The 13,145-nt window shown below is 45.3% G+C and overlaps 1 protein-coding gene across 1 annotated transcript in view; it reads left to right on the forward strand.

Moving 5' to 3' along the window:
- Positions 1–361: 361 nt before the first annotated feature.
- LOC148778181 (NBPF family member NBPF4-like) overlaps positions 362–13,145 on the forward strand; it is a 52,158-nt gene continuing 39,374 nt past the window's right edge. The window contains exons 1-7 of the mRNA XM_088835012.1: positions 362–1,415; positions 3,373–3,487; positions 4,536–4,750; positions 6,093–6,144; positions 10,378–10,592; positions 11,800–11,851; positions 12,731–12,945. Of these exons, the coding sequence (XP_088691138.1) occupies positions 1,238–1,415; positions 3,373–3,487; positions 4,536–4,750; positions 6,093–6,144; positions 10,378–10,592; positions 11,800–11,851; positions 12,731–12,945 (1,042 nt within the window). The 5' untranslated portion in view covers positions 362–1,237. The remainder of the gene's footprint in view (positions 1,416–3,372; positions 3,488–4,535; positions 4,751–6,092; positions 6,145–10,377; positions 10,593–11,799; positions 11,852–12,730; positions 12,946–13,145) is intronic.

Raw genomic sequence — 13,145 nt, forward strand, 5'->3', positions numbered from 1 at the left:
TAAAGGAAGAAATTGGCGTAACAACAGGATGCAGCAAAAGAATTCTGAGATGGGACAGAATATATGTTTAAAGATTATTTCATCACTTAGTATTGTACTCTGATTTTTATCCTGCAGTTTTTAGGACACAGACTAAACTGGAGAATACCTATAGAAGAAGTTCATGACAGGCTACAAGTTTGACATCCTTCACTTGTGGAAAAGCCTTAAGATCTGTTAAGAGATGAGGTGATATAGTTTTTCCAGTGGTCATGTATGCATGTGAGAGTTGGACTATAAAGAAAGCGAGTGCTAAAGAATTGGTGCTTTGGAAATGTGGTATTGGAGAAGACTCTTGAGAGTCCCTTGGATTACAAGGAGATCAAACCAGTCCATCCTAAAGGAAATCAATCCTGAATATTCCTTGGAAGGACTGATGCTGAGGCTGAAACTCCAATACTTTGGTCACCTGAGGGAAAGAACTGACTCACTGGAAAAGACCCTGATGCTGGGAAAGATTGAAGGTGGGAGGAGAAGGGGAAGACAGAGGATGAAATGGTTGGATGGCATCCCCAACTCAATGGACTTGAGTTTGAGTGGACTCCAGGAGTCGATGATGGACAGGGAGGCCTGGTGTGCTGCAGTCCATGGGGTTGCAAAGAGTCGGACATGACTGAGCGACTGAAATGTACTGAACTGAGGTGACTTTATGATAGCCCGACAGAAATGAAGACCTGCTGGCCAAGTATTTCTCCCTCGAATCTTTTTATACACAGAAGAATGAACAATGGGAATTCAGCTTAGATAGTTTTTGGAAGGAGATAGGTCAGTGGTATCGGGACGTGTGTAGACAACCTAAGAGTGGCTGCTGAGGGCTTGGGTGCTATCAGCGGTGATGGCCACAAACGGTCAAGGCCTAGGCACCTGGAAGGCAGGGGCCCCCAAGATTCCATGAACCCCTCCCCCGCCAGTTCTGTTATGGCAACTCCAGATGGTCACCTAGCAGGCTGGGTCCCCCTCCTTCACTCCTGTCTGAGTCTGAGCCGCACACAGCACCTTTGGCTCTGAGCTCTAGCATCTTCAACTTCTTCTTGTAGTAGAGAACCCTCTAGTTGTTCCCAATAGCAAGTCAGGAATTCCAGTTTTTGTCATCCCTCAGTGCTGATTAAACCGACGTGATTTTGCTTGTCTTTAATCCCCCATATACTGGGGGTGTCCTCCCCACCCCTGGCTTCTACCCCTTCTACCACATGTCACCATGGCAGTATGTCTTCCCTCTTTATCGGATCTGAGGGCAGAACGTAACCTCACGGAAGTCCACCAGGAGCTTTTGTTGGAGCTGGCAAAGTACAAGCAGGACTTCAGAGACGTCAAAGAGAAACTCCTCATATCCGAAGCTACTGCTTACTCCCTGGCCAACCAGCTGCAGAAAAACAGTAAGTTTCTGGGGTCATGGTCACCCAAGCAATGAATGATCATTGTCTTTCCTCTAAGAAACTATAAGTCTCCAGGATTGGTCTCCTTTTCCCTTTGTCGTTTTGAATTCCATTCTGAGGACAAGCCAGGAAAGGTAGTAGTGGCTCTTTTGCCTTCAGTTTCCTGAGGCTGGGAAAACTGAGGCACAAGGAGTGGAGGCACTTTTCCAAGTTTTTAGTGATGTGTAGGGTGAGACTAAAGTTAAAATTCCAGACAGTGATTCCTGGTGCAGGCACAGGAGTTCTTGTGTCTCTCGGGCGCAAACTAAGCTGTGTTGACTGGAATCTTTTCTGTTCTGTATCTGATCCTGCATGCCTCTTGGCTAAACCTCCGGTACTAATGAACTCCATCAGTTTGAGGTTCCCTGAGGTTCCGTTGGCAAAGCCCTGTGCTAGTTACACCGGGGGAACGTGTGGTTAGACACTGTGAGAAGCAGGGAATATGATTTAAAGGAGCTTAAGGATGAGTCTGCTTCTCATTGAAACCATGGTCTCTGGGATGCCATCAAGACAGAGACTCCCTGGTGAGAAGGAAGCCGTGCTTTCTGAGTGAGCAGGTTCTCCTTCCTGAGTCCAAGAAAGCCATTTGACACTCTGTGGCAATAATGAAGGTGTGTCTGGTGAAATCAGACAATCTTCACTTTCCCCTCTCTCCCCACTTGAGCTGGTGAAACTTCAGTGATACAGGTTGACCAGTAGTCCGGGGGACCCTGAGTCTGTGCCATAAGATGTGTGACCAACATGAGGATGATGCTAAGTGGGAGGGATAACCAGCCCCCGTAAAAACCCAGGCAGAGTGTGAGGAGCCCTTTGCACGCATAGGCAGCCTGGCAGTTGGAATCATTTTTGCCTGTTCAGTAAGAGGGGCCTGGAGTAAGGAAAGAAGTCATGACCAGGGTACATGCATAACAAGGGGATGAGAGGAATCTTGACCACTTGTGTCTGTGTCACTTTCCTACAGTCATTTCCAATGAAGCAATGAGGGAGTTATTACAAAATGACTGACACAGAGACAAGTAAGAAGTAAAGCCTACTATTTAAGAAAGTGAAAGGATGAGCTTTGGGGAAAGGAGAAACTAAGTTTCATTTACACCGCTCCTTATGATAGTAGCAAAATTCTAAGAAAGAAATTGTGAGGCTGGTGAAGAAGAAATGTCTCACCAGCACCCTGGCGTGGAGGTCCCCACAGCACAGTGTGACAGACATGGACTCTGGCCAGGTCTCCTGGGCTCACATGCCTGTTGGGAACCTTTCTGTGCCTCTGTTTCCTCCTCTGTCTGTCTGTTGCTGTAATAGTAACTGTTGTTTGAGTTGTAGTGAATACTGAGTGAATCTGACAAAGCCCTGACGGTCGTGCCTGGCTCAGTGTCAGTACACTTAGTTCATAGTTCTACTGTTCCTAATAGCACAGCTTTCTCAGTGTTTGGGCATCTCTCTTTCAGGTCCTTAGAGTTTCATGTATTCTATTTCACAAAGCGTGTCCAGGTGAGGTTTATGCCTTGAGACCCTTGTTTGTTACTGAAAAGCCAGCATGAAAGAACCAGCAGTCCTGTAGTCCTAGGAGCCTTCCCAACCACACCGGAATCGCCACCCCAGGCCCCTGCTCAGTGTCTCATCTAAGAGGCTGCAGGTCTTGGTTTTGTGGCCCAGGATTCAGGGTCAGTCTCGGGGTGTGCATTCTGACTTTGAGAAATGGCAGTTCATCTTGTCTAGTTAGGTTCTGTGCCAAGGAGCTCTTTCCTCAGCTCTAAAATGGGGATCCCCTCGGTTCAGTCTCTGGGGAATCAGATGTGGAAATCTCTCCACAGAGAATGGAGGAGTTACAGCCACCACTGAGGTGGCCCATCCTGTTCCCTTGAAGGCAGTGACCACAGCAGCAAGGTCAGCTTTCCCTGAGGCAGTGTGTCTCTTTCCTCAGAGTGTGAAGCATGTAAGGACATCGTTGAATCCGTGCTGGGAGAGAAGCTGATGTTTGAGGTGCAGAGGCCAGCACAGAAGCTGGCAGAGAAGCCAACGCTGGATGAAAGGCTGAGGTAAGGAGGGCAGGAATGTTCATGGCAAGCACAGGGCACAATACTATAAACGAGGTGGAGAACCCCGATTGGTGAATTATGGACTCCAGTTATTCTTCAGGAAGTGATTTACCTTGCTTTTAAATAAACAAATGACTTGAATCACATCATGAGATTCACTGCGTTCAAGTGAACCAGTGGCACGTGGCTCATTCACAATGTTGTGCCATTGGCACCTTATTTGCCTTTAATCACAACCCTCTCCTGACTGACTACATCGTGTAATGCTTTCTTGACCCTGTCATTCTTATGTTCTTTCCAATTCACATTTCAAACTCTGTGACTGGCTGTGTGTCATTCACTGGACAGTACTTTGTGTTGCCACATTAGAAATACAGATAATACTCTGTGTATTTTTTTCCTGAAATGGGCATGGCCGAGTGAGGACCCGAAGAGACATCTTTGTGATGCAGATTTAGGAAGCCACTGATGCATGCGTGTAACTCGATAGTGTCTGACTCTTCATGACCCCATGGACTGTAGCCCACCAGGCTCCCCTGTCCATGAAGTTTCCAGGCAAGAATACTGGAATGAGTTGCCATTTCCTTCTCCAGGCAATGTTCCTGACTCAGGGATCAAACCTGCATCTCTTGTGTTTTCTGAACTGTCAGTCAGGTTCTTTACCAGCTGAGCCACCAGGGAAGACATTAGGTTATCTTTATAGAAAGACAAGATGACTGGAATGTCACGGAATCTTACAGGAGTACTTTCTGATACAGAGGAAACCTTTGTTTACCTTCTTTCTCTTTGACATAGGCCAGTCATCAGATATGGAGTAGGAAATGGCAACCCACTCCAGTATTCTTACCAAGATGACCCGATGGGCAGAGGAGACTGGTGCACTATAGTCCATGGGGTCGCAAGAATCGGACCCAACTGAGTGACTGAGCCGGTCATCAGATATGTGCCAGAATTCTGTTTCGAGGTCTCCTTGGGGATGTTCTCACAGAAATCCCTGTCTTTCATCTAACTCTTTGCCTTTTACAATTGTGTCTTCTGTTCCACCTAGGACGTGTGATGTCCTAATTCGAAGTCAGGCACGAGAGCTGACCCAGTTACGGCAGACACTACGGGATGGGAAAGATGACTCTGTCCTGCTCAAGCAGCGCCTCAAGGACCTCCTCACCCACAATGACCTGGACAACCACCAGGGGCAGGGCTTCCGAGATAGCCTGTCTGAGGGATACCGACTGGCAGAGCGCCTTGCCTGCAAGTTCAGTCCAGGTGAGGGGGCCACGGGCCCTGATAGCACTGATCCTTTCCTAGGTCCCCAGTAGATAAGATGAACACCTCCACTAGGAATGTTTATCAGCTTTCCTGTTTCGTGTCCTATTTGGGGCTATGTAGGAGCAGGATTGGAGAAGGCAACGGCAAGCCACTCCAGTACTCTTGCCTAGAAAATCCCATGGACGGAGGAGCCTGGTAGGCTGCAGTCCATGCGGTCGCTACGAGTCAGACATGACTGAGCGACTTCACTTTCCCTTTTCACTTTCACACATTGGAGAAGGAAATGGCAACCCACTCCAGTGTTCTTGCCTGGAGAATCCCAGGGACAGGGGAGCCTGATGGGCTGCCGTCTATGGGGTCACACAGAGTCGGACACGACTGAAGTGACTTAGCAGCAGCAGCAGCAGCAGGAGCAGGATTGTCTTAAGAGGACAGAGGAGAAATGCACAGGGTGGAGGTCACTGTATCCCAATGGTCTGCTTCCTCCCTGATGGACCATGGCCACTGGGGCAGGAGGCCACATCCAGCCAGCATTAAAGCCCAGAAAGGAGGAGGTGACAGGAGGCCGCTTGTGAGAGTGAACAGAGCCCTAGATGAAGCTTGGAAGTTCCCAGGTTCCAGGCTGAGTGCTGTGTGTTTAACTATGTGAGAATGATTGATTTTTCTTATGTTAGTAACTGTTTTCTCATCTGTAAAATGGATGAATAATCTGTTGATGGTAGCTATAATGATTAAATTTGGGAATATTTACAAATATACTGCAGAAAAAAGAAAACCGTTCACTTTGTCGTGTTGGTTAGGTACTTGATAGAATTGGACGTGGTGCTGGGAAAATGATTTAAACTGGAGCAGTCACTTTCCATGGAGAGACTTTCCCAGAGAACACACAAAAGCCCCCTTGAAGAGCCAGGATGTTCCCAGATGGAGGGATGTGGGACGTGGTTGTTCTGCTTAGAGAAAGGAGGGCATCTTGTGAGACCTGAGAAGGTTTATAGAGGCTGTGTCTTTGGCGGAATTTGTGGCAGGATGGACGAAACATTTGCGGGAGTGGAGATGGAAGGTGGACAATGTGAGGTGATATAAGGAAGAAAAGACAATTCAAATGTTTGCCCAATTTCGAGCAGAAGGCGTCCTGAGGATCATCTACCAGTTTAGAAACAGACTGCCTGTTGGATCAGAAATCCATGCTCGGGCAGTTGTTTAAAGACAATACATTAAAACTTCCATACAGTGTTAACTCACACATAGATATTTATGACTCTGTGACCATATGAGTCCCTGTGTTTGCAGTGGGAGAAGTGACTAGAGGCTGACTGGATATTTTTGATTTTGTTTGCAGAAATTTATGAAGATGAAGACGATGAACAAGTACAAGAAACACTAACCCCCAGGTGACAATTCACTATCCATTCAGCTCAGTCACTCAGTCATGTCCGACTGTTTGTGACCCCATGGCACACCAGGCCTCCCTGTCCATCACCAACTCCCAGAGTTTACTCAAACTCATGTCCATTGAGTTGGTGATACTATCCAACCATCTCATCCCCTTCTCCAGCCTTCAATCTTTCACAGCATCAGGGTCTTTTCAAATGAGTCAGATGTTCGCATCAGATGGCCAAAGTATTGGAGTTTCAGCCTCAACATAGGTCCTTCCAGTGAATATTCAGGACTGATTCCCTTTGGGATGGACTGGTTGGATCTCCTTGCAGTCCAAGGGACTCTCAAGGGTCTTCTCCAACACCACAGCTCAAAAGTATCAGTTCTTTGGCATTCAGATCTCTTTATAGTCCAACTCCTACATCCATACGTGACTACTGGAAAAACCATAGCTTTGACTACATGGACCTTTGTTGGCAAAGTATGCTGTCTAGGTTGGTCATAACTTTTCTTCCAAGGAGTAAGCATTTTTTAATTTCATGGCTGCAATCACCATCTGCAGTGATTTTGGAGCCCCCCAAAAGAAGTCTGCCAGTGGTTCCACTGTCTCCTAATCTATTTGCCATGAAACGAAGGGACCAATCACCATGGTCTTAGTTTTCTGAATGTTGAGCTTTAGCCAGCCTTTTCACTCTCCCCTTTCACGTTCATCAAGAGGTACTTCAGTTCTTCTTTGCTTTCTGCCATAAGGGTGGTGTCATCTGCATATCCGAGGTGATTGATATTTCTCTTGGCAATCTTGATTCCAGCTTGTGCTTCATCCAGCCCAGCGTTTCTCATGATGTACTCTGCATGTAAGTTAAATAAACAGGGTGACAATATACAGCCTTGATATACTCCTTTTCCTATTTGGAAATAGTCTGTTGCTTTATGTCCATTTCTAACTGTTGCTTCCCGACCTGCATATTGATTTCTCAAGAGGCAGGTCATGTGGTCTGGTATTCCCATCTCTTTCAAAATTTTCCAGTTTGTGGTGATGCACACAGTCAAAGGCATAGTCTGTAAAGCATAATAGATGTTTTTCTGGAACTCTCTTGCGTTTTTGATGATCCAACGGATGTTGGCAATTTGATCCCTGGTTCCTTTGCCTTTTCTAATCCCAGCTTGCACATCCGGAAGTTGATGGTTCACATATTGTTGCAGCCTGGCTAGGAGAATTTTGAGCGTTTCTTTACTAGCGTGTGAAATGAGTGCAATTGTGCAGTAGTTTGAGCATTCTCTGGCATTGCCTTTCTTTGGGATTGGAATGAAAAACGACCTTTTCCAGTCCTGTGGCCACTGCTGAGTTTTCCAAATTTGCTGGCATATGAGTGCAGCACTTTCACAGCATTATCTTTTAGGATTTGAAATAGCTCAACTGGAATCCCATCACCTCCACCAGTTTTGTTTGTAGTGATGCTTGCTAAGGCCCAGTTGACTTCCCATTCCAGGATGTCTGGCTCTAGGTGAGTGAATACACAGTCGTGGTTATCTGGATTGTGAAAATAATTTTTGTATAGTTCCTCTGTGTATTGTTGCCACCTCTTAATATCTTCTGCTTCTGTTAGGTCCATACCATTTCTGTCCTTTATCGAGCCCATCTTTGCATGAAATGTTCCCTTGGTATCTCTAATTTTCTTGAAGAGATCTCCAGTCTTTCCCATTCTATTGTTTTCCTCTATTTCTTTGCATTGATCGCTGAGGAAGGCTTTCTTATCTCTCCTTGCTATTCTTTGGAACTCTGCATTCAAATGGGTATATCTTTCCTTTTCTCCTTTGCTTTCCTTTCTCTTCTTTTCACAGCAATTTGTAATACCTCCTGAGACAGCCATTTTGCTGTTTTTGCATTTCTTTTTCTTGGGGATAGTATTGATCCTTGTCTCTGAACAATGTCACCAACCTCCATCCATAGTTCATCAGGCACTCTATCAGATCTAGTCCCTTAAACCTATTTCTCACCTCCACTGTATAATCATAAGGGATATGATTTGGGTCATACCTGAATGGTCTAGTGGTTTTCCTTACTTGCTTCAATTTAAGTCTGAATTTTGCAATAAGGGCTTCATGGTCTGAGCCACAGTCAGCTCCCGGTCTTCTTTTTGCTGACTATATAGAACTTCTCCTATTCTGGCTGCAAAGAGTATAATCGATCTGATTTTGGTGTCGACCATCTGGTGATGTCCATGTGTAAAGTCTTCACTTGAGTTGTTGGAAGAGCGTGTTGCTATGACCAGTGCGTTCTCTTGACAAAACTCTATTAGCCTTTGCCCTGCTTTATTCTGTACTCCAAGGTCAAATTTGCCTGTTACTCCAGGTGTTTCTTGACTTCCTACTTTTGCATTCCAGTCCCCTATAATGAAAAGGACATATTTTATGGGTTTTAGTTCTAAAAGTTCTTGTAGGTCTTCACAGAACCGTTCTACTTCAGCTTCTTGAGCATTATTGGCCGGGGCATAGGCTTGGATTACCGTGATAGTGAATCATTTTCCTTGGAAATGAACAGAGATCATTCTGTCGTTTCTGAGCTTGCATCCAAGTACTGCATTTCGGACTCTTTTGTTAACTATGATGGCTATTCCATTTCTTTTAAGGGATTCTTGCCCACAGTAGTAGATATAATAATCATCTGAGTTAAATTCACCCATTCCAGTCTATTTTAGGTCTCTGATTCCTAAAATGTTGACGTTCACTCTTGCCATCTCCTGTTTGACCATTTCCAATGTGTCTTGAAACATGGACCTAACATTCCAGGTTCCTATGCAGTATTGTTCCTTACAGCATCAGACCTTGCTTCCCATCACCAGTCACATCCACAGCTGGGTGTTGTTTTTGCTTTGGCTCATCTCTTCATTCTTTCTGGAGTGATTTCTCCACTGATCTCCAGGAGCATATTGGGCACCTACCCACCTGGGGAGTTCATCTTTCAGTGTCCTATCTTTTTGCCTTTGCATATTGTTCATGGGGTCCTCAAGGCAAGAATACTGAAGTGGTCTGCCATTTCCTTCTCCAGTGGAACACATTTTGTCAGAACTCTCCACCATGACCCGACACGGCATGGTTCATAGTTTGGTTGAGTTAGACAAGGCTGTGGTCCATGTGATTAGATTGGTTAGTTTTCTGTGATTGTGGTTTTCAGGCTGTCTATCAGGAGCCGGTAATGTGTAGGGAAAATATGGACAGGGTCACAAAAGAACACTAAGTAACTCAAGAGAGTGACATGCCAGATGTAAGTATAAGTACAACTGCACATGGTATTAATTTACTTCACTCAACCCACATGGAAATGACAGTGTAACTTGATTGCTGTCTCTCTGGCTACTTGTACGTATGACCCAAGGTGAATGCACACCCTTAGGATTTCCTGTACACAAAGAGAGCATCTGTTCTCTTCTAAAGTAAGTCCAAGTGAGGTAAATATCTATTTCTACACAGTTGTTTTAGATCCTTGGAAGGAAGGTAACTAGCAAAGGGATTAGTAGAGAATCAACTAGGAAAAATAAACCCCAGGACAACTGTCCCTCCAACAATTGGTTGTCTGTGACAATAGTAAGTGAAAGAGGCCTTGGAGGCCTTTCAATTACTAAAGAGAAGGTAGAGGATCTCAGAGAGTTTATAAAGCTTTAATATCTGTATTCACTTCACTGTGCATGCTCAGTTGCTCAGTCATCGCTGAATCTTTGTGACCCCCATGGACTGGAGTATACCAGGCTCCTCTGTCCATGGCATTTTCCCACCAAGAATCCTGGGGTAGGTTGCCATTTCCTTCTCCAAGGGATCTTCCTGGCCCACGGACGAAGCTGCATATCCTGCATGGGCAGGCAGATTCTTTACCACTGAGCCACTGGGGAAGCCCTTATTCACTTGCCTACTTTGTCTTCAATTCAACATGACTTAGGACCCAGTGGAAGCACTTGTTGTGGAAGTTCCTTTGTGCTTCCTGTTCCTGAAAAGATCTTCCTGGGATGGTTGAGTCTCCTTCCTCATCAGAGGTTTGTGGCCGGTTTGTAGGGTACCTGCTTCTCCCCCTCTCCCATCCCCAGACAGACACACTCCACTTCATATAAGAGAGGATAGTTCCTTCTCTCTTTAAGGGGCCTGCTCTTTTACCCTCTGTGACCACGCCCCATGCCTCCTGTCAAAACCAGCCAGAATGGCTTGCAGTCAGATCTTCATTTAATTTTCTGTCATTCCTTTCCCATCTGGCACAGCATGGAGCTGCAGGAGGTTGAAAAGAAGGAAGTGCCTGAAGAATGCAAGGATGAATGTGTTTTGATGCCTTCAATTCTCCAAGGAAGTTCTGACAGCCACCAGCCTTACAGTAATGACAAACTTCAATTTAATGAACTGGAAGTAGACCTTGGTCCGGATGGAGCCTGTGGTTGCTCTCATGCTAAAGAAGATGAAATGCCAACCAATATCTCAGGTAGCCCCCGTATTATTTGTCCTCACATGCTCTGTAGACCAAGGAAGGTCATCTCTGAGGACAGGTTGCATAGACACATCTTCATTGAAACCAGGGACAAGGGTCTGTTATGGAGCACAGACATCAGGTGGGTCAGGGAGCTTTCATTCTTTTTTTGGCTCCAGGCTTGTCTCTGTCACCCTGACCCCAGTGTCAGGCATTCGACCCAAATCACTTGTGACAGCGCTCACCCACCTCAGCTGCAAATCCACAGGAGGTGTCTGTCAGAACTTGTTTGGAGCCAGCATGTTGTTAGCTGCAATGATCTGATTTTGGTAAATGTTCCTGGGCTCTCCAGAAATGATGACAGACTCGCCTCTTTATAAGGAGAGCTGATTTCCAGGTTTTGTTTGATTGCTCTCAGCCCCAGTCCCCCTTTTCTCGATGTTGGCAGGTCTTAGCTAACATGTCATCTGAACACCAAGACAGATACACTTGTACCATTGCCTTGCTTGGAAGTTTCCATGAAGCAAGGCTGGGCTCTGGCAGTTCCTCCAGCCTTGAACGGCGACGGCTGTGTGGCACCAATGATTCTTCTTGATTTGGGGGTTAATACAATTCACTGGGCTTCCCTGGTGGCTCAGATGGTAAAGAATCTGTCCTCAATGCAGGAAACCCAGGTTCAATCCCTGAATCATGAAGATCCTCTGGAGAAGAGAATGGCACACACTCTAGTATTCTTGTGTGGAGAATTCCATGGACAGAGGAGCCTGGTGGGCTGTAGTCCATACAATCACAAAGAGACAGACACTACTGAGCGGCTAACCCTTTCACAATTCACCCATCACTCTAGTCTCAAGTATAAATTGCTCTAAACCATCAACAACCACGCAATCTGATGGGATTAAGCAGTACTATAGAAATAATTCTAGAACATAACAGCTCATGTTCTAGCATCTCTGTGGAAAATACATTTTTACTGCTTATACAGACTCAGAACAAAGGATGTTGGGAGAGATACCACATCAAGCAGCAAATTTCCTCGATGGGTCTGGAAGCAGTCCAGTCTCATTCTCATAAGACTTAAGTGTCCTAGAATATCCTTGCTGAAGAATTATGTTCTTCCAATGAGAATTTTAATGTCCTTGTTGTACATGTATTTACTGAGTAGATATATGCGAGGTCTGATTTGCTTATTATGACTTTCTGTCTCTGAATTTCCTACCAGACAATGAAAATTATCAGAAGCAAGTGAGTGGACAAGAGCTCACATTTCCCAGGTAATTTGAAGATCTGTGGGCTGTGAATGTCAGTGGTGACAGCAGGAGACCTCAGATCCAGAGAAAAAGAGAAAGTACTCTATGGAACTCTTTCATCCATTCATTCAACAGCAATTATCTCTAACTGTGTTGTCTATTTATGCTTCACAAGTTTGTGCATTTCCACTTTTTAATCCTTCAAGTTGAGTAATGTATAGTGAGTTGACCCAGGTGAAATAACTAAACCTGGGCGTTCCCATATTCATGTGTTTTCCCCTGAGTGGCTAAAGTAGGGTGAGATCCTATGGGTCTTGCACTGGTTTGGCATCAGCATGTAGGTAAATATTGGATTTCAAGGGAAGAAAATAGAACAATATTCATACTACAACAGAATATTGAAAATTAGTTCTTTTAAGCAGAATATCTAGTCAACAACACTTTTTTCTCCAACTCTGAAAAACTGATTTTGAAGTCATAATTGTGCAAATAAAAATTTTAAAATTAAATGAAATAGAGTCCAAAGTCAAACAAATCTTTAACTTCTTAAAAGCTGTGTTCACTTGGACACAGGCTATCCAGTCAACATAGTGTGTGCAGAAAAGTCTGAACCACTGTCCCAGTCCTCTGTGTGTGCTGGGGACCATGACGTTAGCGTGTAGGGAAAATTGTGTCTCCTTCTTCAACTGCTGGTTGTGTGCCCAGTGCCCAGAGAACCTGCTGTCTGTCTCCCACCCCATGTCAGCCACCTTCCAATCCACATCAGGAGGAGTTACTTCCCTCCTTAAGGGGCCTGCCCTTTTGCTTTCTGTGACCACTCTCAATGCCTGTCAGCAAAACCAGTCAGATGGCTTGGGGTGAAATCCTCTTAATCTTCTGTCATCCCTTCTCCATCTGACACAGCGTGAACTTGCAAGATGATGAAAAGAAGGTGGTGTTCCAGCAACCCCAAGATGAATGTGTTTCAGTACCTTCAACTCTCCAGGAAGGTTCTGCCTGCAACCAGCCTTACAGTGATGGAAAATTTGCATTTGATGAAGAGAATGTGGCGTCTGCCGTGGACGGAGCCTGTGGTTGCTCTCATGCTGAAGAGGATGAAATTCCAACTGGTCTCCCAGGTAGTCTTCAATATATCTGTTAGTCTACTCTGGGAGAATTAACCCCCTTTGAGAGACCCTGTGCTTCCATACTGAAGCCTGATTTGAACCAGACTCTCACTGCATTTACAGTGAGACTTTCTGTGAACGAACTTTGCTCAGTTCCCAGTCACAGTTGTCCCCGTGGGGAACCACTCTACCCAAGGCGGTCCTGCCAGACT

Source organism: Moschus berezovskii, chromosome 4 (assembly GCF_049115385.1).
Source record: "Moschus berezovskii isolate FMDL1 chromosome 4, NW_MosBer_1.0, whole genome shotgun sequence".
Taxonomy (NCBI): domain Eukaryota; kingdom Metazoa; phylum Chordata; class Mammalia; order Artiodactyla; family Moschidae; genus Moschus; species Moschus berezovskii.